Source organism: Maniola hyperantus, chromosome 22 (assembly GCF_902806685.2).
Source record: "Maniola hyperantus chromosome 22, iAphHyp1.2, whole genome shotgun sequence".
NCBI lineage: Eukaryota > Metazoa > Arthropoda > Insecta > Lepidoptera > Nymphalidae > Maniola > Maniola hyperantus.
In genome coordinates, this window is record NC_048557.2 from 8,863,084 (window position 1) to 8,889,255 (window position 26,172).

A 26,172-nucleotide genomic window follows, 5' to 3' on the forward strand; every position below is an offset into this window, starting at 1 on the left:
CCCGCCTACACTGTAGCATAACCTTAGTTGTAAACTGCTCACACCAATAGAAAATTTATGATCCGAGTTTTACTGTATCTTTTACGATAAATTACAACTGTAAGTACTCTCGATTAAAATATAGGGACATACTTATGAATAGATAAGTACTTCACAATGAAATGGACATATACATGTACGCTGGAAAAGGTGTGCCACATAAAATGACAATTAATTTTTTGTATTACCCTCGCTGCTTTATTTCTTCACTATGTGATGCCTGCAACTTTGTCCCCGAGGATTAAGGGTTTTTCCCCCAAAGCTCTTCTATTTTCCGGGATAAAAATTAGCCCATCTCAGCGGCGAGAAGGTACCTGTGTACCGAATCTCGTCCAAATCGGTTAAACGGATGGACCGTGACAAGGTAACAGACAGACAGACAGACAGACACATTTTCACTATGTTAATGGATAAATAATAAATTCTTAAGCAATTTTGTATGAAGTCTAGGGACAGACGGCGGGAAGCGATTTGTTTTATCACATCACATCACACTTCACACTAATAATATACTTAATATATAATACTTATTATAAAGGCGAAAGTTTGTGTGTGTGTGTGTGTGTGTGTGTGTGTGTGTGTGTGTGTGTGTGTATGTTTGTTACTCCTTCACGCAAAAACTACTGGACGGATTCGGCTGAAATTTGGAATGGAGATACACTATACCCTGATGGATTAAGATATAGGCTACTTTTTATCCCGGAAAATCAAAGCGTTCCCGCGGGATTTTGAAAAACGTAAATCCACGCGGACGAAGTCGCGGGCATCAGCCAGTAATTACAAAGTATTAAATTAAAACATTTTATTAGTACTATGTAGAGATATCGATGGTAAAACTATATTTTACCATAGCTGCTGGAATGGCGACCTCGCACTGGAAGACGCAGCGTTGGAAGATCCCCCACTAGGTGGACATACGACATCAGACGAGTCGCAGGGAGCCGCTGGATCCAGGCGGCGCAAGACCGTGGCGTGTGGAAGTCCCTACAAGAGACCTATGTCCAGGAGTGGACGTCTGTTGGTTGATGATGATGGTGATGATGATGAGTAATAGCAGCGTTGTGGCACAGAAACCATGAAGTTCACGTAAAAAGTGATTTAGGATTGCAATATCTATCCGAAATAGATCACCAATCCGTCACTACACTGCACTAAAATTAGTTGTGCGCGGGAGTCGAATCGCGCCGGTTCGACAGTTTATCATTTTATCGATCAAACTATCGAGCAGCTATAAAACGCCTGGAGTGATTTTTAATCGATTATGTGTTTGTTTATAAATGTCGTTGCCGAAATGAATATCTAGTTGTAATCTTATAGTAATAGGTAACTATGGGCCTCATAGGAAAGCTCAGAGTCACTCAGCGGGCGATGGAGAGAGCTATGCTTGGAGTTTCTCTACGTGATCCAATCAGAAATGAGGAGATCCGTAAGAGAACTAGAGTAACCGACATAGCTCAACGGGTTGCGAAGCTGAAGTGGCAATGGGCAGGGCACTAGTTCGTAAAGCCGTTGTTGGGGTCCCAAGGTGCTAGAATGGCGACCTCGCCCCGGAATGCGCAGTGTTGGAAGACTCGCCACTGGACGGACGACATCATACGAGTCGCAGGGAGCCGCTGGATTCAGGCGGCCGAAACCGTGGCGTGTGGAAGTCCCTACAAGAGACCTATGTCCAGCAGTGGACGTCTATCGGTTGATGACGATGATGAGTAATAGGTATATCCATCCAAACTTATAAACCTTATCTCTTAAGATTACAATAGTTACATACACTACCCTAAATACTTCACCAATAGTGGAAGTAGTGATCTTGAACTTTGAAGGCACCGTGACCTTAACCGTGACCCCTTAGAATAGTGTACCTACAGATTTTTGTAAAAACATGTACCTTACTGTTTTAAGGACCCATATTGAAAATGTTGCGACTTTTTGAAGCTCATAGTTCGTTGACCTAGAATCATGAAATTTGGCAGGTAGGTAGATCTTATAGCACATGTAAGGGGAAAAATCCGAAAACCGTGAATTTGTGCTTACATCACAAGAAAAAAATTAGAATGTGGTTATGAACAAATAATTAGTATTTTTTCAATTTTCAAAGTAAGATAACAATAACAAGTGGGGTATTATTATATGAAAAGGCTTTATTTGTATATTCTAAAACAGATATTTTTTTTAATGCATTTTGATTTGATTGTTTTTGATTTATCGTGCAAAATGTTTCAAAAATACCTGAGTACGGAACCCTTAGTGCGGGACTCTGACTCGCACTATTAAAAAATGTACCTAACTGTTTTAAGGACCCATATTGAAAATTTTGTTACTTTTGGAAGCTCATAATTTGAAAGCTATAATTACTATAAGTTTGATATTTTAATATGGTGTGCCTTTTAGGTCTTTAATATGTCCTCAAATGAAAAAGAAACACGATTGAATACAATTTTTCGATAGAAAAAAACCGACATTAAATCGAAAATAGTAATTGACCTGTCGCACGCAACATTTATGTGCATGCATTCCACTGTAATTCGCTTGAGAGAATACGAGGAATAAGATTCATAGGCGTTATTGGTTCGCCTTCTCCCGAAAAAATCGGCTTGGTTATGGCCCCTTAAGGTGACGCAGGACGCTCGACCGAAATTGGCAGCGCACGTGGGTAACATGTTTGCTTTTCACTTGACATTGTATGAGAAAGTTGAGAGGCACGATAATTTTCACTGAAATCAAGCGCGCGAAAAGGGTTTAGGAAAAGTATTTTTGAGAAACAACTGCTGAATTTATGTTTGCAAAGTAAAGTTATTTCAAGTAATGAATAAATAAACAACGTCTAATGATAAATTGTTTTAGAATTTTCATATCCCTAATCTTATTTATTTACGCCCAAAGTTGTCATTAATTTAGTGTTAAAATAGGAATCTTTTGAGCCTCGTAACTTTTAAATCAATATTTTTTTCAATATTTTATATATCAATAAACCTAGATAATGACGAGATAAATCGATATAATTCTTAGTTTTGTTCGTACAATATCGAATGTTGTTGTATTTTCCCTCCTACGTTTGTATGGAGAAAGCACCGAACTGAGCTACCTTAAGTTGACGAAATTGAAAGGTAAAGACGTTTATGTACCTACCGTCGGGTACACTTGCAGAGTGGGATCGAAGTACTTAGCCTTTTAGATAACAACCGAAACTCAAGTTAAAGTGCTTTGTGAAAGACGTTTTAATTTGAAGTTACAATATGTGCAAAAAATTTAAATACCTAATGTGTTGAGAATTTGTGGATATCTTTAAATAGCAAGATGAAGAAACAGAAAAGAAATAAACGACCACGGATCCGATTCGACCCAGAAAATGCGGTAAAAATCTATTTATTTTATTTTATTCAGTTCTATATCTCAGTATAGCGCGCGCAAAATAAGTTGATCATGATGACGATGCTTCTAGGGATGCGATCTATAGAGCGCACTGTGACTTGCTTAGACTTAAGACAGAGGTAAAACGAGACAGAGCTATATCTCTCACATAAATCTGTCTCGTTTTAACTCAATCTGAAGTCTCAGCTAAGTCAAAGTGCTCTCTATAGATCTCAGCCTTACTATCAAATCAATTACTCCCATCATAAAAGAAAGTTTCACACGCGCTGACACGAAAGTACCTATTTTATCTGACGAGAGCCAGAGATGTGTGCGAGTAAGACGTGCCTTGAGAACCAATCCGACAAATCTGAACTTATCATCACGATAAACCGATCTGATTTATGAGTGTATGACTTGTTGGGTCGTCGTGTGTCAGGAACATTTTTCTACTGACTTCAAAAAGAAAAAGGGGCTTAGGGATCTTCTTAAATACATAAAAGGAAAGGGTGACTGACTGACTGATATATCAACGTACAGCTCAAACTAATGGACGGATCGGGCTGAAATTTGGCATGCTATTATGACGTAAGCATCCGCTAAGAAATGATTTTTGAAAATTCAACTCCTAAGGGAGTGAAATAGGGGTTTGAAATTTGTATAGTCCACACGAACAAAGTTGCAAGCATAAGCTAGTCTACTTAGTAAAATTCTCACGGCTGCCTGACAGACAACGTGAGAAACTGATGGGTCTTAAAGGGTCTGAAATTTTACACGGGAGATCTTTATTTGGGACCACGAGTACATGGTGGTATCCAACCAATGGAACCACGGGTACGTGGTGGTAGTTATACTCTAGACCCACCAGTGGTACCACGGGTACTTAATATGGTGATAAACTGCACTGGTGGGTCAAAACGATGGGACCACGGACCCGGCACAAACAGTTTTTTTTGTTACACTGCATTTTCCCGTTTGTATTTGGCAATCCAAACTCGCGTAACTTAGTTATTTGCAAATCACCCCATTTTATGTAAATAAGTAAGTCACGCTCGTCACGCTTTACATAAATAATAATCTATGGTGCTTCATTTTAACCGCACTGAGTTAGTTAATATATGACCATACGTATAAATTTGTATGCCATTCACTAAAAAAAGCCCTGAAATTCTAATACTTACCTACCTGTTGTATAACTGTGTTAATTTGACCTACTGAATAATGATGTCGCATGAAATTCTGAAATTATCACTGTTTAAAGTAAACCTAACAAGCGGCTATAGTTGTTAAGACTTCAGCCTTCATTCAGGGGGTCGGGGATTTGCTTCCGGACATGCATCGATAGCCAGTGTAACTCGGGATGATGTAGGGATTCTAAGGATACCAAGTACATCCCAATATATTCAGATATTTAGACGTTATCCTGGAATAAATAAACTCACTTACACCTTGAAAACATTACACTCCTTTTTTTGGGCAGCCGTTAATAATTCCAGTAGGGCAATTTCGTAGAACCTGCATCAATCATTATCACAATCTCAATTATTGTAATTGGCTCAATGTGTGCTATTCTTGTTGCAACAATGCATTGTAGCCAATAGTGAGCGAGCGTAAACCAATCGGAGGTGATTGCGATCGTGACATCGCAAACAAACAGGTCGTGTGATTTTATGACCATAAGTTTTAATTCCCCTCCTCAGCTCAGCCATGAAAGCTGAGTTGAATTTATTGACGCTAAATATCTTTCCAGAACAAAATGAACAGTGGGTCGAGAGAAGAGCTCCTGGGTAGTACCCAGGAGGCAATGCGCAACAGCCAAAACGACCTGCGCAGCTTCGCCGAGAGACCGCTCACCAAGGAGGAGAAGTCATACCTCCTCAACGCTGACAGGGGAGACTATGCTACTGTTCAGAGGTGAGGCTTATCACAAACAGCAGGTATTGAACAGTGCCCAGGTGGTAATGCGCAATAGCTAACATAATCTGCGCAGTTTCACCGAGAAATTACTCTCCAACGAGGAGAAGTCATACCTGCTAAACGCTGAGAGGGGAGACTATGCTACCGTGCAGAGGTGAGGCTTACTACAAACTGAAGGTCTAGAGAGGAGCCCTAATTGGGCAGTACCTAGGAGGCGATCGACTGCTAAGTGTTTAGCATGTCACATGTTACTCGGGCGTAAAACCACCTTTATTAACTGAATATCCTACCTATATATCAGTACCCTTATTATAAATGCGAAAGTGTGTTTTTTTGTTGGTTTGTCCTTCAATCACGTCTCAACGGTACAACGGATTGACGTAATTTTTTGCATGGGTATAGATAAAGACCTGTGGAGAGTGACATAGGCTACTTTTTATCCCGTAAAATCAAAGTGTTCCCACGGAATTTTTAAAAACCTAAATCCACGAGGACGAAGTCGCGGGCATCAGCTAGTAGAAAATAAAAGGAATCCCAACTTTTAATTTCAATAGGTAATCAGATAAAAGTAAAATTAGATTTGTTCGAAGTAAGCAAAACTAATCTATCCCCCGAAACCTTTTATATCAATCCGTCGGTTGACAAGTTCTATAATTCGGCGGTTGTTGGTCGCTAAGTCGGGAATCAGTACAAGAGTCAATAATCCAGTTTACCTACCTGTACTTTACTCGTCTCGTGTCATTGTTTTAAGGTTAAATTTTCTATTTTATAAGTACGTATCTACAAGGTATTCGATGTGTCTTACATAGAATAAGTACCTTGTACCTACTAATTACATTAGTTTTTAAAGTAAAAATCCATACCTACCATTTAATATTATAAATGCGAATGTGTGTCTGTCTATCCGTCTGTCTGTCTGTCCGTCTGTCTGTCAGTCTGTCTGACTGCTAGCTTTTCACGGCCAATCCGCTGATCCGATTTTGATGAAATTTGGTACAGATATTACATTGCTTTGAGGTTAATTTTTAGGGTTCCGTAGCCGAATGCCAAAAAACGGAACCCTTGTAGATTCGTCATGTCTGTCTGTCTGTCCGTCCGTATGTCACAGCCACTTTTTTCCGAAACTATAAGAGCTATACTGTTGAAACTTGGTAAATAGATGTATCCTGTGAACCGCATTAAGATTTTTACACAAAAATAGAAAAAAAAAACTTTGTACCTACTAATAATATTAATTTTTAGAGTAAAAATCCAGACCATTTAATATTATAAATGCGACTGTGTCTCTGTCTGTCTGCTAGCTTTTCACGGCCTGATTTTGATGAAGTTTGGTACAGATATTGCATAGCTTGTATCCCGGGGAAGGACATAAGCTACTTTTTATCCCGGAAAATCAAGTCGCGGGTATCATCTAGTCTAGTAATAAATAATAATTGATTTTATTTTCATCACTAGCTGATGCCCGCGACTTCGTCCGCGTGTAATTAGGTTTTTAAAAATCCCATGGGAACTCTTTGATTTTCCGGGATAAAAAGTAGCCTATGTCACTCTCAACTATACCCATGCAAAATATCACGTCGATACGTTGCTCCGTTGCGGCGTGATTGAAGGACAAACCAACAATAAAACACACTTTCGCATTTATAATAGGGTTAGCGATAATAGGGAAAGTGATGTGTTGTTTATTGTTTTACTTTTATGCATTTCTTTTTTTTAATGGTGTCCAATACAGCATATTTCATTTCATTTCATACTATCTAAACATAATATACAAAACTAACTATTATATACGTAATATCATCATACGTACAATACATAGCATTAGTAACAAAACATGCATTTACCATTTTTGTAGCACAAAGGCTCCATGAGTAATGAAAATGCCATTCAAAGGCCTATTCAGAGCTAGTTTTTAAAGTTGAAAATAGTTTTTTAATCTCATATTTGTTAGTACATTAATTATAATATACGAACTTTCTGTATTATTTGAAAGTATGGACAACGCAGTCATAATAAAGAGCTTTTAAAAAGCGTAAACTGTAAAAAAATTATAAATAGAAAGTTGGGTTTTTTAAGATGTTATGTTTAGCACCATTATCGGAAAATGGTTACGACCACTGAGATTTTTGCCTCTATCATTTGTATGGGATTACGTGACAGAGAGAGTGGTATACTAAGCAGGGATTAGTCAGGATGATAGCAAGAGACCTGACGGATTGAGGCTGGTTCCCTGGGAAAGGGGTCGGGCGCTATTGTGGGACGCAACTTGCGTTGACAAATAATTGGCCCCGTGTCATATCAGGGAGACAGCACCAAGACCGGGAGCCGCAGCAGAAACAGCTGAAAACGGCAAGGAGCACAAGTATGCCTCTCTTATCGAGAGTTACATTTTTGTTCCGTTTGTCGTGGACACCCTGGGGCCATGGAGTCTTAGTGCTAAAAAAATTCACGAGACATTTCACCACGATTAATAGCCTCATCCGTGGCAGAAGGGCTGGCTCATTTTTTCCACAACGGATCAGCCTGGCTGTCCAGCGCGGAAATGCAGACAGTATTCTTGGCACCATTCCACGCGGGCATGATTTGTATAGTAATTAGATGAGGACTTAAAGTAATTCTAATATTTTCATTAAAAAAAAAGTTATAATATTACATAATACATAACTAAAACATTTTCTTATGGAACAGGTTAATTCAAACGTATGCAAACAAACCGGAAGTCCTTGACATAAACTGCGTGGACCCGCTGAATAGGTCGGCGCTCATCGCGGCCATCGAGAACGAGAATATCGAGCTTATCAAGCTATTCCTCAACTCCGGGATCAAAGTTAAGGTATGGAAGCTTTTTATAAAGCCCAGTTTACATTTCAATAAGTACAGAAGCGAGTTAAGTAGTAAGTTGTTGATTAAGTTGAGTTGAATAGATCGTGATCCTATTTTTCGGCGAAGGCTGTGCAGATGTGCGGGGCATTCCCTCCCCGATTGCTATCTCGACCTGTCGCGTACTATAGGTATGTATGTAGTTATTTATAAATTGGACCAACTAGCTATCAGTTTAGTCTAAGTCTGCGAGGGCGGTAAATAATTTTCTTAAAACCATAAACTATGATTCCCGAACAAAAGAAAAAAGTAGTGAGCAACATTTTACCAAAACATATCGCAATCCTCAGGGAAATCACTAGCACGATAGTTTGCATCGATACCCCCCGTACTCGTATATTTTCATAACCGCCATTTGCAAATCTCAAAAGACAATAAATATGATTTTCGTTTGATAAAAATGGGTATTCCATTTGCGTAAAGAGTTTGGCTTTTTCGCTTTTGTATTTTGCTCTACCGAGTACCGACAAATGGGTTGGTACCTTAGATCCTTTACATATTACTATATTCTAACAAGTTGACCCGCAGCTTCGCTCGGGTCGAATTTAGAAAGTCGAGGGGGAGGTTGAATTTCCAAGAATCCTGAAACGTGTATTACTTACTTCATTTGTGACCGAAAATGCAAATACAATTTTTAATCAAATAACTTCAAACGACGTCACGCTAATGTTAATGATAATGAGATATGGTTCCAGCGCAATAGCAATTTGCGGGGCTTTGCTTAAATGTCACTCAGGAATAATGTAGCTTTTTACTGGGAAAAGAATTTTAAAAATTGCTGTAGTTTCAGAGAACTTTACCTTTTTATAGTACCTATTATAGTATAGATGAATATAAGTGGGTAAGTTATAAGTTTTCCGGTAAGGAAAGAATCTCGTTGCAACTTGCAGTCACCAATCAATATTACTTAATTCACTTAGCAAGTGCATGTTTGGCATTTCCTCTGGGGACAACAGACAAAAGAGTCCAAAGTCCTACTTACTTAATATTTTTAACGTGCACGTCATTTTACGTCTACGCCAATACTACACTTTAGTTTTCCTTAGTTTGCTTGAAAGACTATCAAATCGCAGAAACCTTTTTGGAGAAACGCGTAAGCGGCGCGTGTTGCCTGGCGCTTTAGATCTTTTGGAGTTTTGGAGTTTTTCATTCGGTATCCACGCATACTTATTTTTACCCGACTGCGGCGAAGCCCAAAGGAGCTAACTTTTTTTATATTTTACTCGTTTGAACGTTGTTCCAGAAACACAGTGTATTTTTAAAAAAAATATGAAAATCCAAGGTAGAAAATTATCCCTACGATATAAATAGCCCAATGTCCTAATTCTCAGCTTTAGCTTTGACACAGTAAACACGAGTGACGCTCGAGGCATCGATGTATGATAATTTGATAGTGAACACTAAATTAGGGAAGTTTCACATAGAATAGAATATATTTTTATTCAAATAAACTTTTACAAGTGCTTTTCAATCGTCGACTAGTTTAATTTACCTTATCACTGGTTCGCAATGTCGTTCCTACCGAGAAGAACCAGCAAGAAACTCGGCGGTTGCTCTTTTCAAATAGTATGTCATAAACAGTGAAAGACATTGATGGAAATCTATCAACGCACAGTCCAAACCGTTGGGACAGGAAACTTAAATATTTGACAGTATAGGTTTCTTTTATGACGTAAACATTCACTCAGAATTGATTTTTGAAAATTCCACAACTAAGGAACTTAATTAATTAGGGGATGAAATCTTATTGAAAAGATCGTCATTTTTCAAGTTATTTTGGAAATTTTAGCCCCCTATAGGCCGTAATTTTTAAAAAAATTCATTATAGGCAAACGCTTGACCACAATCACACCTGATGGAAAGTAATGATGTGACCTAAGTTAGGACGCGTTTACCTAGAAGATGCCTATTCACTCTTGTCTTAAAGATACCCGCCATTGTAACTTTATGGGTCAACTGTCATGTCAAAAGTACGGTTCACCATTAAAATGGCGCGTGAGGAGTTAAATTTTACGCGTTTTACTGGTTTTCAAAAGCTTATAATCTTATGCGAAAGTACGTTTGATTTTGGATTTTTGTCACAATGATTGATATTTTGCACGGACATACTTTTTATACCAGAAAATCAGGAATTTCCATGAGATTTTTAAACTAAATTGTGAGCTCTTTAACTATTATATTCATGCTAAAATCAAGAATATTCGGTAAGGTAAACAAACAATTTTTTTTTTTAAAGAATATTAGCCATATTAAATGACTAATATTCCCCTTTCCCCTAGAATAAGAGGGGGATTCCAACATCAATGCCCTTTCCTCTCCAATTAAGCGTCAGGCTTGTGCTAGGTACAAGGCTTGTGCTTGTAGTAGGTACGACAATAGTGCAACGGGCGGGATTCTAACCGTCGACCTTTCGGTGTTCAGTCCACTCCTATACCGGTTGAGCTATTGAGGCTCTTACAATAAAACACACTTTTGCATTAATATGGGTAAGTAGTGATTTTGAAAATTCCATGTTATATGAAAAGTTCCTCAGCAGGTGTATGCTACAAATACAAGTAAAAGGTTTTATTAGGGCCTGAAGCTGGCTTTAATTAGGTTGCAGCGAGCAGCAGACTCTACCTTAGTGCATAGACGGCAAAATATTATGTACTTTTATAAAAACTACATCAATTTGTGAAGGTAAATTTTATATCACGGATATTTTGCGCGACAAACAGCAAAAATACAAACTGCAATGCTCAGAGTCCACCAACTGATCACATCGTCATCATCATCATCAACCGATAGACGTCCACTGCTGGATATAGATCTCTTGTAGGAACTTCCTCATGCCACGGCATTGCGCCGCCTGAATCCAGCGGCTCCCTGCGACTACCTACTTACATAACCCTAAAAAGGTTAGCAATTTAAGTATTTTTGGTAGTTATTTTGGTTAACGCTGCGCTTTCCGGTACGAGATGCACCTTGGGACCCCAGCGTCTATCGATTTTTCGAATTATGTGCCCATGCCTATTGCCACTTCCGCTTCGCCACCCGCTGAGCTATGTCGGTGCCCTCTCCATCGCTCTCAGAGGGACTCTGAGCTTTCTTATGGGGCCCATAGTTAGCGATCCTGTGTTCATGTCTCGGATCCATATGTCATCAGTCTGACAACACGCACTGTTTCAAGACAAGAGGAATTTTGGACGAGAAGCTTTCCAAATGCTGTCCAGCCGAGTTAGATTCGATGGCTGACCTCTTTCTCTAAATTAGACCTACTTGTGATTGTGTGTCTTAGGTATACATACTCGTCTATACTTTCGAGTGCAACTCTCAACGATTACTGGGTAGGGCGGGATATAAGTATTAGACTGATCATATGATAGGGTACAAAAATAAGAACTGCAATGGTTTTTTTTTTAAAAGAATATTAGCCATATTAAATGACTAATATTCCCCTTTACTCTCCAATTAAGCGTCAGGCTTGTGCTAGGAGTAGGTACGACAATAATGCAACGGGCGGGGTTTGAACCGTCGACCTTTCGGTTTTCAGTCCACTCCTATACCGGTTGAGCTATTGAGGCTCAAAGAATTTGAGATTGAAGGAATTTGATTTTGAGGAACAGTTACAGGTAACAAGAATGAAACCCGCGTTATTGCAACATAAATCCGTCACTCGTACAACTTCGATCAATTTATTCAAATTTCCCTGAAGCCGTCGTGAAATTGATGCAAAGAGAGTTATCCGTATGACGAATTCATCACCGCAAACTATTTATTGTTACTGAAAGTTTCTGAGGTATGCTAATTAAATCTCGGGCACTTACGCTGGAGTTTATAATCAAGATAAGGGTTTTTTTAGCAGACCATTCATACGACAATTGTGTCTTATTCAACCTTGCATTGCATAAAGGTTGAATCAGTACCCACAAGTATCCATATTATAAATGCGAAAGTGTGTTTGTTTGTTGGTTTATTGGTTGGTTTGTTAGTTTGTCCTTCAATCACGTCGCAGTGGAGCAACCGATTGACGTGATTTGTATACGTATAGTTAAAGACCTGGAGAGTGTCATAGGCTACTTTTTATCCCGGAAAATCAAAGAGTTCCCACGGGATTTTTAAAAAACCTAATTCCACGCGGACGAAGTCGCGGGCATCAGCTAGTAATACTTGACTATGAGTTTTAGTGTTAAAAAAAGGCTTCCAATAATACACAATGGCCCAATTGCATTCGGTAAGTAGGTACCTACCAGCCAAAATAAGGCTGTTTCTAATTTCAGGATAAAGTCGATGTTTGATGTTTGAATCACCTAACACCATACCAGACCATAAATCATTTGACTTTGACTTTGAATTCACGGACTCCTAATATAATATACAAGCTTATTCCCGCGACTTCATCCGTGTGGACTACGTTTCAAACCCCTATTTTAGCCCTTTAGGGTTGAATTTTCTTTCCAAAAATCCTTTCTTAGCGGATGTCTACGTCATAATAGCTATCTCCGTGCCAAACAGCCCGATCTTTCCAGTAGTTTGAGCTGTGCGTTGATATACTTATCTTTCAGTCACACAGTCAGCTTTTCCTTTTTTTATTAAATTATTAGCTGATAAGTATATGCGACTTTATCCGCGTGAATTTCAATTAGAAAAAAAATCGAGAACTCTTTGATTTTCCGGGTTTTATGTCACTTTAAACTAGGGTATATCCATACAAAAAAAACCACGTCGATCGATTCGTGGTTCCATTGCAGCGCGATTGAAGGACAAATTAAGAAACAAACACACTATTTATAATATTAGTATGGATGAGTTTGCACCTCAAAAATGGCTTTGTGGCAATTAATATTGCGCATCCGTGGGGAGCCGCTTAATAAAGTGTCTTAATTTAAGGGTTCCTGTTAAAATTAATTTATATGAGAGGTTTTATTACACTTCATTAATTTTATGTATCCTCATAATTTTGGCCATTAAGTTTATTCAGGTTTAAGTTGCTTTTTAATTCATTTAAATCAATGGTTTATTTATTAAAATTTTCTTACAGAAGGAAATACGTACGTACTTGCTGAATGCTGAATTGAGAATTTCCTTATTTTTAAAAGTTGATTAAAATTTAATTGTTTTGAAACCAAATTCAACTTTGCCTATTTCATAGGCCTAGACTATAGTTGTCTCATTTTTACAGCAACCGCTGATTTTCTTGCTGATTTTGCGCAGTAGAAGCTGCATTCCAAACCAGTGGTAGAGTCCCAGACGTAGACACTTAGTTATCCTGCATGAAATAAATAAATTTATATTTTATTTTATTCAAGAAACCGAAAACATTTTATCAACATTTTATTTTAACATTGGTATGTAGTAGGTGGTAAGGTAGGTATGGTATTCGATAGATCCTAATTGTTACATGTTTGTAGGATGCATTGCTGCACGCCATCAAGGAAGAGTACGTGGAGGCGGTGGAACTGCTACTGCAGTGGGAAGAGGAGCACCATGTCCCCGGCGAGCCTTATGTAAGACATTCTGTTCTGGTGTAAATACAACAAAAACACAACCAAGATAAGACCAAGACAAGACCAAGATAAGACCAAGATAAGACCAAGACATGAGCAAGACTAGACAAAGACAAGACCAAGACAAGACAAAGACAAGACAAAGACAAGACAAAGACAAAGACAAGACAAAGACAAGACAAAGACAAGACAAAGACAAGACAAAGACAATACAAAGACAAGACAAATACAAGACAAAGACAAGACAAAGACAAGACAAAGACAAGACAAAGACAAGACAAAGACAAGACAAAGACAAAGGCAAGACAAAGCCAAGATGAAGACAAGACAAAGATGAGACCAGGTCAAGACCATGATAATATAATAAGTCCTAGACAAAACTAAGATTGCGCGTGTTTCATTGCTCTACTATAGTAATGAATTCTCCTCCAGAGCTGGGAGTGCATAAACCAATCAGCGGCAATCTTCACAGCAGATATCACGCCCGGCCCTAATCTTAAAATAAGACCACGACAAAACAGACAAGGCCAAACACGATCAAGACCAAGACAAATCAAAGACTAAACTAAGACAAGACCAAGATACTACCAAGACAAGACAAAGACAAGACCAAGATACTACCAAGACAAGACAAAGACAAGACCAAGATAAGACCAAGACACAACCAAGACAAGACCAAAATAGTGCGTGTTTCATTGTCCAGCATAGTTGTGTGAATGTGTGACATGAGCAAAACAAGACAAAAACAAGACAAAGACAGGACAAAGACAAGACAAAGACACGACAAAGACCAGACACAAAGACACGACAAAGCCAAGACAAAGACAAGACAAAGACACGACAAAGACAAGACAAGACAAAGACAAGACAAAGTCAAGACAAAGTCAAGACAAAGACAAGACAAACACAAGACAAATACAAGGACAAGACAAAGACAAAGCCAAGATGAAGACAAGACAAAGATGAGACCAGGTCAAGACCATGATAATATAATTAGTCCTAGAGAAAACCAAGATTGTGCGTGTTTCATTGCTCTACTATAGTAATGAATTCTCCTCCAGAGCTGGGAGTGCATAAACCAATCAGCGGCAATCTTCACAGCAGATATCACGCCCGGCCCTAATCTTAAAATAAGACCACGACAAAACAGACAAGGCAAAACACGATCAAGACCAAGACAAACCCAAGACTAAACTAAGACAAGACCAAGATACTACCAAGACAAGGCAAAGACAAGACCAAGATACTACCAAGACAAGGCAAAGACAAGACCAAGATAAGACCAAGACACAACCAAGACAAGACCAAAATAGTGCGTGTTTCATTGTCCAGCTACCTATAGTAATTTCTTCTCCAACAGAGCTGGGAGTGCATTGACCAATCAGCGGCAACCTTCACAGCAGACATCACGCCCCTAATCTTAGCAGCGCACGTGAACCACTACGAGATCCTCAAACTGCTGCTGGATCGCGGCGCTACCCTGCCTGTGCCCCACGACGTCAAGTAGGTACATACACTGTACCATTTTATCATCATCATCATCAACAATAATAACAGAATGAATACATCCTCAGAACATAGGCCTTGTTAAGAGCACTCTCTTCCTCATCAGATACGAAATTTTACCTGAAAACTTCTACTAAGTATATACAAGAACCAATCCATATAATCCATCCTAAGTATATACCATAAGTAAAGCTCAGAGTTACTCAACGGGCGATGGAGAAACCTAAGCCGTAGGAGAACTGGAATAACCGACATAGCTCAACGGGTTGCGAAGCTGAAGTGGTAATGGGCAGGGCATATAGTTCGGAAAACCGATAGACGTTCGGGTTTCAAGCAGCGTTGGAAGACACCCCATTACGTGGATGGACGACATCAGACGAGTCACAGGGAGCCGCTGGATTCAGGCAGCGCATGACCATGGCGTGTGGAAGGCCCTACAAGAGACTTATGTCCAGCAGTAGACGTCTATCGGTTGATGATGATGATGATGAACTATTTTCTTACATCTTGTTCTACCACCAGGTGCGGCTGCGATGAATGTGTGAAGTCATCAAACGAAGACTCCCTCCGTCACTCCCAGGCTCGTATCAACGCGTACCGCGCCTTAAGTTCCCCCTCCCTCATCGCCCTATCATCAGCTGATCCGTTACTCACTGCGTTTGAACTGTCCTGGGAATTGGGCAGACTCAGTCGAATGGAAACAGAATTTAGAACGGAATACAAGGTAATTATAATCTATATCTATATTTCCATACTATAATATAATATTATAAATGCGAAAGTGTGTCTGTCTTTCTGCTAGCCATCCGTTCAACCGATTTTGACAAAATTTAGCACAAAGATAGAATGGTATCCCGGGGAAGAACATAGGCTACTTTTTATTCCAGAAAATCAGAGTTCCCACGGGATTTTTAACGTTGTATTTTTTTAAGTCGTGGGCATCATCTAGTCTGGTATGAATCGTCGAAATGTATGTACCTACGCGCATAACTTCCGAACGACTGCACCAAATTGGATAACTCGTTTTATTGTGTTTGTTATTGACAGGACAAGGTTTAAATGAAAGATTTTTTTTGGAAAATCCACAGGAAAAGACAGTTCATATAGACCTATAAATCATACTAAACCTTAACAATTCATTCCAGTGTTGATGACCTTGATATCAGTTTGATGAATTTTGCCATTCTATTTTACTAGAGCTTAAGACAACAAGTCCAAGAATTCGCCACTGCACTTCTGGACCACACGAGAACCTCGCAAGAACTGGAGATTATGCTGAACTATAACCCTTGGGACTTTGACAGCTGGGAGCCCGGAGAGAGACAGACTTTAGGAAGGTTAAAGTTGGCAATCAAGTATAAGCAGAAAATGGTATGAAGTTTTTTTTATATTAGAATACTAGCTGACCCGGCGAACTTCGTATCGCCCAACAGTCGATTCTTTAATTATGTTTTTAATACTTTAAATTTTTCTCTCCGTAAGAACCATCCTCGTACTTCAAGGAAAGAAGTAGGTACGTTCTATTATAAAAAAAATATATATAGAGCAGATACCTATAGAGATTAGGCTGAAAAATAAATTTCACTAGCTGATGCCCGATATGCTTTGCAATTGTCATCTATAATTACCGGCCTACTACTAAGAATGAGTCTTCTCTCAAAATGAGAAGGGCTTAGGCCATAATCTACCACGCTGATCAAGTGTGGATTGACTTTGAGACCTTTGAGAACAATATGTGGAGCTCTCAGGCATGCAGGTTTCTTTACGATGTTTTCCTTATCGTTAAAGCAAGTGATTAAGACATCGGCCTTCTATTCGAGGGATCCAAGGTTCGATCCGAGCATGCGGAAAGGTTTTTTTTTTTTTGGAATTTCTTAAAACGATTCGCGTACTATGTTGATAGTATATAGAAACTTTCATACAAGTACCCAGCTAAGCAAAGTTTCAACTTAATCGGATGATCGATGCGTGAACGCATAGGTACGAACCGTAGGCAGAGCGCACAGACAAACATTATTTTTTATATATTTTTCATGTTGTTTCAGTTTGTAGCCCATCCGAATGTACAACAGTTGTTAGGATCAATATGGTATGAAGGTTTACCAGGATTCAAGAGAAAAAACATCGTTGGGCAGTGTGTACAGGTACTAAATTACTAGCTTCAATTTTATAGTAGGTAGTAATAGTTATTTGTTATACAAGGCTCCAAAGTTGTTATTTTGGCGCGAGAGTTTGTATTGAATTCTGGGCCATCGAAAGATTCTAAGGTAGCGATTAGTTCAAAGATAGAATCCTGAGCGTAGCGAGGAATTCAAAGAGCGCATATAAGTTTGCGTTCGTGCCAAACACAAAACTTTTCATCTCACTACAGTGAGGAAAACGCTAAGTAGATGCACAAGAAGCGCCATCCATAGACCATAGTTCGTGACGTTCGAATTTTAAAAGTTATTTTTGACTTTTCCGCGCAGATATCGAAGGACAAAGAAAACCTTTCCGAATCCTATAAATCCTAAAAATATTTTTTATCTTAGCAGTAGGGACCCGTTGGCACTCTTCGGGTACGGAACTCAAAATTAAGTATTATAGGGTTCCTTCCCTATAATTACTTTAATTGTGTTTGTTTTGTTCCAGGTTGCGAAACTCGGTGCTATGTTTCCCATATACTGCAGCATATACATGCTGGCCCCGGAGTCTGAGTACGGTCAATACATGAAGAAGCCATTTGTCAAATTCATCTGCCACAGTTCCTCTTACATGATGTTTTTAAGTATGTTTTTGTCTTTTATAAGATACCAGCAGCTCGCGACTTCGTGCGCGTGGATTTAGGTTTTTAAAAATCCTGTAGGAACTCTTTGATTTTCCGGGATAAAAAGTAGCCTATGTCACTCCCCAGGTCTTAAACTATATACATGCAAAATATCACGTCGATCCGTTGCTCCGTTGCGCCGTAATTGAAGGAAAATCTAGAGCCTCAATAGCTCAACCGGTGTTATAGGAGTGGACTGAAAACCGAAAGGTCGACGGTTCAAATCCCGCCCGTTACACTATTGTCGTACCTACTCCTAGCACAAGCCTGACGCTTAATTGGAGAGGAAAGGGGAATATTAGTCATTTAACATCGCTAATATTCTTTTTAATAACAAAAAAAAACCAAAGAACCAACAAACAAACACACTTTTGCATTAACTATAATAGGAGTAGTGACTTCATCATTTGATTAAATTAAAATAATTGAGTGCAAACCCATTAAATAATAATTTGGAACAAAGGCTGGCAACGCATCGGCATTTCCTCTGGTGCTGCAAATGTACACGAGCGGTGATAATCACTTAACATCAGGTAACTCGTCTGCTCGTTTGCTCACTATTTTTATTTAAAAAAATGCATTTCATTGCCTATACTGAAAAAGAAAATTCTAGATACAATAGTTGGACCTACTCTCAGTAGGTACCTACCTATACTTTCAGTCCTTTAAAAAGTCCACTATAAAAGTATTTTGACAAAGAACTAGAAAACCTTAATATGATTATTATTTAAATAGGTGGATGATGCCCCAGCCCAAGACTTCATTTGGCGGATTTCGTTTTTTTTATCCCGTAGGAATACAGATTTTTCGGGATAAAACTTTTTATATATAATTTAGGTTACTGTAATTTAGGATAATTTAGATTACGTCAGGCTTTTTTACAATACCGATGCATAAAATCACGTTAATCCTAAAACGAATAACGATTGGCACCACTATACTTAGACATAATTATTACTAGCTTATGCTTGCGACTTCGTCCGCGTGGACTATATAAGTTTCAAAGTTCAAACCCCTATTTCACCCCCTTACGGGCTGAATTTTCAAAAATCCTTTCTTACCGGATGCCTACGTCATAATAGCTATCTGCATGCCAAATTTCAGCCCGATCCATCCAGCAGTTTGAGCTGTGCGTTGATAGATCAGTCAGTCAGTCAATCAGTCAGTCAGTCAGTCAGTCACCTTTTCCCTTTATATATTTAGAAGATTAGAGAGCTTTTAACAAAACTCACATTTAATGATGACTGATACCGAAAATATATTCTTCAAAAGAAAATAAAAGTGGACCAGACATCGAGTTATTGTTTTGCGGAACCGAGTAGCTCGTAACTTTTGTTGAATCACCGATATATCTTAACAATCAAGTCGATTTCTCAATTTCTACACATTTCTGCGGGAACCACTTTATTGCGATGATAAAGCACGTTTGTTTCCGTAGCACTATTGCCAGAACTTAAAACATAGCTCGACCTGAATATTACGCGGGCATAAGACCTACCTCTAATATTCTAAAGATATGTCCTTTGCACCACTTTGGTTGCCTGGAAGAGATCGCTAGGTAGCGATAAGATCCCCAAATTGTACCTGCCTATGTTTTTACAGAAGGTACCCTTATTATAAATGCGAAAGTGTGTTGGTTGGTTTGTCCTTCAATTACGTCGCAACGGTGCAGCGGATTGACGTGACTTTTTGCATGGGTATGGATAAAGAACTGGGGAGTGACATATTAATATGCTACTTTTTATCCCATAAAATCAAAAAGTTATCACGTTTTTTTTTTAAACGTAAATTCACGCGGACAAAGTTGCGGGCATCAGCTTTGTTATTATAACTGTGCAAGTGTGTTTGTTTGTTGGTTTGTATTTATATCCTGGTCTTTAACTATATCCATTCAAAAAAAACACGTCGATCCGTTCCTCCATTGCGACGCGATTGAAGGACAAACCAACAAACAAACACACTATCGTCTTTATGATACTTTCATATGAGTAGTTATAAAACTCGCCTCCACTCCATATGCTTCGGCCCTTTGGCGTCATAAACTTCACAACTATGAACAAAGACTTGCTTTTTTCAAAAAACTTAGCCTTGGGGATAGAAGAAATCTAATAGCCATGACATTCTTGTTCAAGCTGTTTAATAACAAAGTTGATTGTTCTGAACTGCTTTATAGATTTGCGATTAAAGCACCACGCATGAATTATCCGCGGCACCCTTGTAATTTGTTATATGTCAGGTATTGCAGAACTAACTTAGGTAAACATTCCGCCATTCCTCGAATCTCTGATCTCTATAACAACAGCGTGCGTCAACAGAGTGAAATAGACATATTCTCTAATAGTTATGCTCAGTTTAGGCGAAAATTTCTAGATATAGTATTAATCAATAGGTGCGAAGTGATGATTAAAAATTAAAAATAATTAAATAAATAAGTATACACATACAACAAATATTTGTATGTAAATAATAATCATTAATCTGTATTATTTATGTATTATTTATATTAATCTGTATTATTTATGTAATGTAATTTAATTTTGTTAATTTTGTTAATTAGCTTTAGGAAATGTATGTTAAGTTTATGCATGCTGTGGTTGCCTATAATAAGCTTGTCATTTTGTGATTGTATTTTACTTAGTTAAAATTGTTTTTGTGACTGTATTTGTGAATGACTAAGCTGTTGGTAAACCCAATAAAGAAAATAAAATAAAATAAAATAAAGATGTTTTTTTTTAATTAACAGTGCTACTGTCTTTGGCGTCTCAGAGAGCGGAATATCTAGTCTTGGAATGGTCTGGCATATCCTGGCTTCAGGAGCTGGTGGAGTTCTGGAAGAGTCGAGAGCGAGGCGCGTTGCCAGGGATTATCGAGTTCGGCGTTATACTCTTCGTAGCAAGTAAATTTGAGATTTTTGGCATGCACACAGTTTTTAGGGGTCCGTACCGAAGGGTGCCAACGGGACTCTAAAGAATCCGCTGTCCATCCGTCCGTCCATCAGCAGGCTGTATCTCGTAAACCGTAACACGTAGAGATTCAAAATTTGCACAGGATGTGTATTTCTATTGCCGCTATAACAACAAATAATAATGATTTCAAAATGGCCGCCATTAAAATTTAAATAATGTGTTATTACTTATATGATGGTACGGAACCCTTCATATGCGAGTCTGACTTGCACATGACCGTTTTTTAGATAGGATACTACACTATAGACTATTTTAGCGTTTAAACTATCGTGAGTGATTTTCATTATACATGTATGACGAACCCGCTTTACTCACGTAGGTATTTAGTAGAAGTTAGCCCGACTAGTTTCGTACCCATCCGGGGTCCTTTTTCATAGAGACTCAGTTCACGCACGCGTCGAGGTTCAGTCTCAACTGCGACGCGTGCGCGAACTGAGTCCCTGTGAAAGAGGACCCCGGATGGGTTTGAAACTAGTCGGGTTAACACCGACTAAATATGTGAGTAAAGCGGATTCGTCATACATTTATAATACTATAGACTCATACAAAGATATCACAACTGAAAACGAAATAATTTTCCAGGTTTAGTCTGGGGTGAAATAAGATCTCTCTGGGAGAACGGAATCCTGGAGTACGCGAGTGACTTGTGGAACATAGTGGACTTTATCACCAACGTGTTTTTCATAGGCTGGATAAGCTTGCGATTCTCTTCTTGGTACATCGTACAGGTAAATTATACGGCTTGTAACTAGAACGCTAGCAAAAACGATGACAGGTCATCTAATACCTACTGATGATTATTGATAAGATACCATAAAGAACAACACCAAAAAAACCTGTATTTTTTTAAAGTTTACAATGTTATCTATCTCTATCTTCTCTAAATATATAAAAGGAAAAGGTGACTGACTGACTGATTGACTGACTGACTGACTGACTTATCTATCAACGCACAGCTCAAACTAGTGGACCGATTGGGCTGAAATTTGGCATGCAGATAGCTATTATGACGTAGGCATCCGCTAAGAAAGGATTTTTGAAAATTCAACCCCTAAGGGGGTGAAATAGGGGTTTAAAGTTTGTGTAGTCCACGCGGACGAAGTCGCGTGCATAAGCTAGTCTTCTAAATATGTAAAAGGAAAAGGTGACTCACTGACTGATGACTGACTGACTGATCTATCAACGCACAGCTCAAATTACTGGACGGATCGGGCTGAAATTTGGCACACAGATAGCTATTATGACGTAGGCATCCGCTAAGAAAGGATTTTTGAAAATTCAACTCCTAAGGGGGTGAAATAGGGGTTTGAAATTAGTGTAGTCCGTGTGGACGAAGTCGCGTGCTAGTTGCAATTGTACATTTGTATTTGTATTTACTTTTATGTATGTTCAAATGGGTTCAAGTTGCCTAAATAAATGACTATTTTTTTTTTTTTTTTTTTTTAATTATTATTATATAAAACATCTGACTGACGCTAGCTAGAGGTCGACGAATGTTGCGTAGACAGGTGTTGAATGGGTGTTGATCTCGAGTTTTGCACGATTTTGTTTTGCGAGTTAAAAAAAATAACAAAATTACTAAGACTACAATATGACATACATGGTTATTATTGGTATTAGATTTTGTTTAGGTAGTATAATAATAGCGCTAAGTTTTTGCTACCGTTCTAACTACACCCTGTATTTAGAACGCGATCTATTTATTTATCTATTTTTAATTTGTACCAAAACATTTTTGACGACCTCCCTGGCGCAGTGGTGAGCGCTGTGGTCTTAATAGTGGGAGGTCCCAGGTTCGATTCCTGGCAGGGGTTTGGAATTTTATAATTTCTAAATTTCTGCCAGTGGTAGATGCATCCGACTATTCGTAAGTACTTGTAAAAGTTTATACGAATAAACAAGATTTTTATTTATTTTATTTATTTATCTGGTCTGGTCTGGTGGGAGGCTTCGGCCGTGGCTAGTTGGCCCTACCGGCAAAGCCGTGCCGCCAAGCGATTTAGTGTTCCGGTACGATGCCGTGTAGAAACCAAAGGGGTATGGGTTTAATAAAAAAAAAAAAAAACTGCCAAACCCCTTCCAGGTTAGCCCGCTATCATCTTAGACTGCATCATCACTTACCACCAGGTGAGATTGCAGTCAAGGGCTAACTTGTATTTGAATAAAAAAAAATAAAAAATAAAAAAATTACAATAAAGAGAAAAAGAGAGTAAAAGCAGGGAAGCACTTATCTCTATGAGAGATCTCAACCAGTGACCCTTGGCAGTGCGAGAGGTTGTACCTAATAGAGGGAAGAGTTATTTTTTTTAAATGCTGTCAGATAGTGAGTTCCACAGACGAGCCGCTTGTACCGTAATATAAAAGACCGAAGCAGGTCACGTAGTATAAGTATCTTCTACCATTTACGAATAAATTGTTTGCTGGGCAGAGGGACTTCCACAGCGGCAAGGATCCATGGTACCCACGGGAACGCTGGGACTCATTTGACCCAATGTTGCTCTCGGAAGGCGCCTTCGCAGCCGGCATGATCTTTTCCTTCCTCAAGCTGGTGCACATATTCTCCATCAACCCTTACTTGGGGCCGCTGCAAGTGTCCTTGGGCAGGATGATCATCGATATCATCAAATTCTTCTTCGTTTACATGTTGGTGCTTTTTGCCTTTGCATGCGGTAAGTTTTTTTAATATTCAGATTCAAGTTACAACCCTTGACTGCAATCTCACCTGGTGATAAGTGATGATGCAGTCTAAGATGGAAGCGGGCTAGCCTCAAAAAAAGGGGTATGGCAGTTTGAATTAACTAAACAGCAATACCCTTCTAGGTAAGGTTGAAGACCTGAGATTGAAGAGGTCCAGTGCAGTGGTGAACACTACGGTGTCATAAGTGGTAGGTCTTGGGTTCAATTCCCGGCAGAAGCAACTTGTCAAACAAAACAAAATCTTCCAAAAATATAACGTTTCCGAGTTATTAGCTATCGAAGTTATACTGGTAGAGTCATCAGTACAACAGTCTAGCCACCAGTAAAACTTTGATAGTTTAGGTATATATATTATCTCGGAAACGTGACACGTTGGAAGATTTCATCTCAAACAATACTTGTTTTTATTGATACCAGCTATTGATTAATTCAGGTTTTATGTGTGGCCTCTATTTTGAAAAGAAAAAAATGAAAATGGCATATATGTAGGTAGGTGCGCCAAGCTCCATACTAAAATATTCAAATCCCTGTATGATTTGTTCACAAGGTCTTAACCAGTTGCTGTGGTACTACGCTGAGTTGGAGAAGAACAAATGCTACCACCTTCCGAGCGGTGCACCAGATTTCGACAACCAAGAGCGAGCTTGCAGTATATGGAGACGCTACGCAAAGTAGGTGCAATTTTTTTAAAGAATATTAGCCATGTTAAATGACTAATATTCCCCTTTCCTCTCCAACTAAGCGTTGTTGCGTTAAAGCGTTAAAGCTTGTGCTAGGATTAGGTACGACAATAGTGCAATGGGCCGGGTTTTAACCGTCGACCTTTCGGTTTTCAATCCACTCCTTTACCCGTTGACCTATTGAGGTTCTTTAATGTCTGTCTAAAAGAGGTAGGTGATGATAAGCCAGGAGTCCCTTCGATTAAGAACTCGGGAGTCCAGTGTTCGCCCCCGGGCATGCACCCCTACTTTTTGGAATTATGTGCGTTTTAGCAATTAAGTATCACTTACTAACGGTGAAGGAAAACATCGTGAGGAAACTCGCATGCCTGCGAGTTCTCCACAATTTCTCATAGGTGTGTGAGTCGGCTAATCCGCACTTGGCTAACGTGGTAGACTATGGTCAAATCCTTCTTGTTCTGAGAGGAAACCAGTGCTCAAAAGTAAGCTAATGATGCGTTGATGATGATGATTCTGGTTAAAAAAAAGATAAAATAGTATGTAAATAAATAAGAAAGAATTTGCCACATTACCCGGAATAACCTATTTTTCTTTTCCACAGTTTATTCGAAACATCTCAGTCACTGTTCTGGGCGTCCTTTGGCCTCGTAGATCTGACCTGCTTCGAGCTGCAAGGCATCAAAAGCTTCACCAGATTCTGGGCGTTGTTGACTTTCGGGTCGTATTCCGTGATCAATATCATTGTGCTCCTAAACATGCTCATCGCTATGATGTCCAATTCCTATCAAATTATTTCGGTAAGTAAAGAAAATTAGATTTTTTCTAACTTAACAAATCCTATATTATATTATGTAACCAGAACGCTAGCAACCATTGATTTATTATGCTAGCAACACAAAAACTAAGACATACTACTGATGATTACTAATATGATAACACCAAAAAAACGCAAAAAGATCATACATTTTGTAAAAGTTCGCGATATATTGCAAACAAAACATCTGAATGGCACTAGAGGTCAACTAACTTTACGTAAGTAGGCCAATCTGAGTCAATGCCGCGCTGTAGGTGGGGCATTAACCCGATTTCCACTCGCTATACATTGCAGGTTTCAAAAATACTAAATCACTAACAAAATGAGGCAAATGGTTATTGGTATTTGATTGTGTTTCGGTAGTATAACAATAACGCTAAATTTTTGCAAGGGTTCTGGTTACACCCGGTAGTATCTGCTATTCGAAATAATTCAGGAATCATTACAGTATCATTTCTATATTGCAGGAAAGATCAGATATGGAATGGAAATTTGCACGCAGTAACCTCTGGATGTCGTATTTCGAAGATGGTGACACCGTTCCTCCACCCTTCAACATAGTTCCTACTCCTAAACAGATCAACGGAATTATAGCACGCGTATTCAACAATAAATCGAGGGGTTCCATTATTGTAATTACTTATTTTCTCATTATTATCAAAATTATAAAATTAGGCTAAGTAGTTTAGCGTTTAAACTATCATGAGTGATTTACATTATATACAATGATTACTGATAAGATACCATAAGAAAACGTGAAAAAACCTGTGTTTATAAAAAACCGCAATGTATTGCAAATAACACACTGGCCGACGCGACGCTAGATGTCAACAAACGTTACGTAAGTAGGTGCGGGCATAGAGCAGAAACAAAGAGGAGATGTTGTATTAAGATTTCCCTATGAAATATCGAGTGACATTTTGCGGGGTGAGGGGTTGTGGAACGCCGCCCACTTCTCAATTTTCCATCTGCGGGTTAGTAGCAAAACTACTCGCTTAGCGACCTAACATCGATATATTGATGTCACTACATA

At 38.8% G+C, this 26,172-nt stretch overlaps 2 protein-coding genes across 4 annotated transcripts in view; both read left to right on the forward strand.

Annotated features, from left to right (window-relative positions):
• Positions 1-26,172, forward strand: part of LOC117992806 (ras association domain-containing protein 10-like) — a 238,002-nt gene that overhangs the window by 163,052 nt on the left and 48,778 nt on the right. The window lies entirely within an intron of this gene.
• The window catches only part of trp (transient receptor potential), a 39,753-nt gene that overhangs the window by 5,146 nt on the left and 8,435 nt on the right, over positions 1-26,172 (forward strand). Inside the window, exons 1-15 of one of the 2 annotated variants that reach the window (XM_069506175.1) lie at positions 3,319-3,390; positions 5,138-5,301; positions 7,993-8,137; positions 13,575-13,670; positions 15,031-15,173; positions 15,699-15,900; positions 16,374-16,547; positions 17,222-17,320; positions 17,808-17,943; positions 20,726-20,878; positions 21,531-21,676; positions 23,377-23,617; positions 24,193-24,316; positions 24,927-25,122; positions 25,607-25,771. In XM_069506175.1, the coding sequence (XP_069362276.1) occupies positions 3,334-3,390; positions 5,138-5,301; positions 7,993-8,137; positions 13,575-13,670; positions 15,031-15,173; positions 15,699-15,900; positions 16,374-16,547; positions 17,222-17,320; positions 17,808-17,943; positions 20,726-20,878; positions 21,531-21,676; positions 23,377-23,617; positions 24,193-24,316; positions 24,927-25,122; positions 25,607-25,771 (2,241 nt within the window). In that variant the 5' untranslated portion in view covers positions 3,319-3,333. Of the gene's footprint in view, positions 1-3,318; positions 3,391-5,137; positions 5,302-7,992; positions 8,138-13,574; positions 13,671-15,030; positions 15,174-15,698; positions 15,901-16,373; positions 16,548-17,221; positions 17,321-17,807; positions 17,944-20,725; positions 20,879-21,530; positions 21,677-23,376; positions 23,618-24,192; positions 24,317-24,926; positions 25,123-25,606; positions 25,772-26,172 lie in introns of those variants that run through there. The other variant, XM_069506176.1, reaches the window with a different exon arrangement.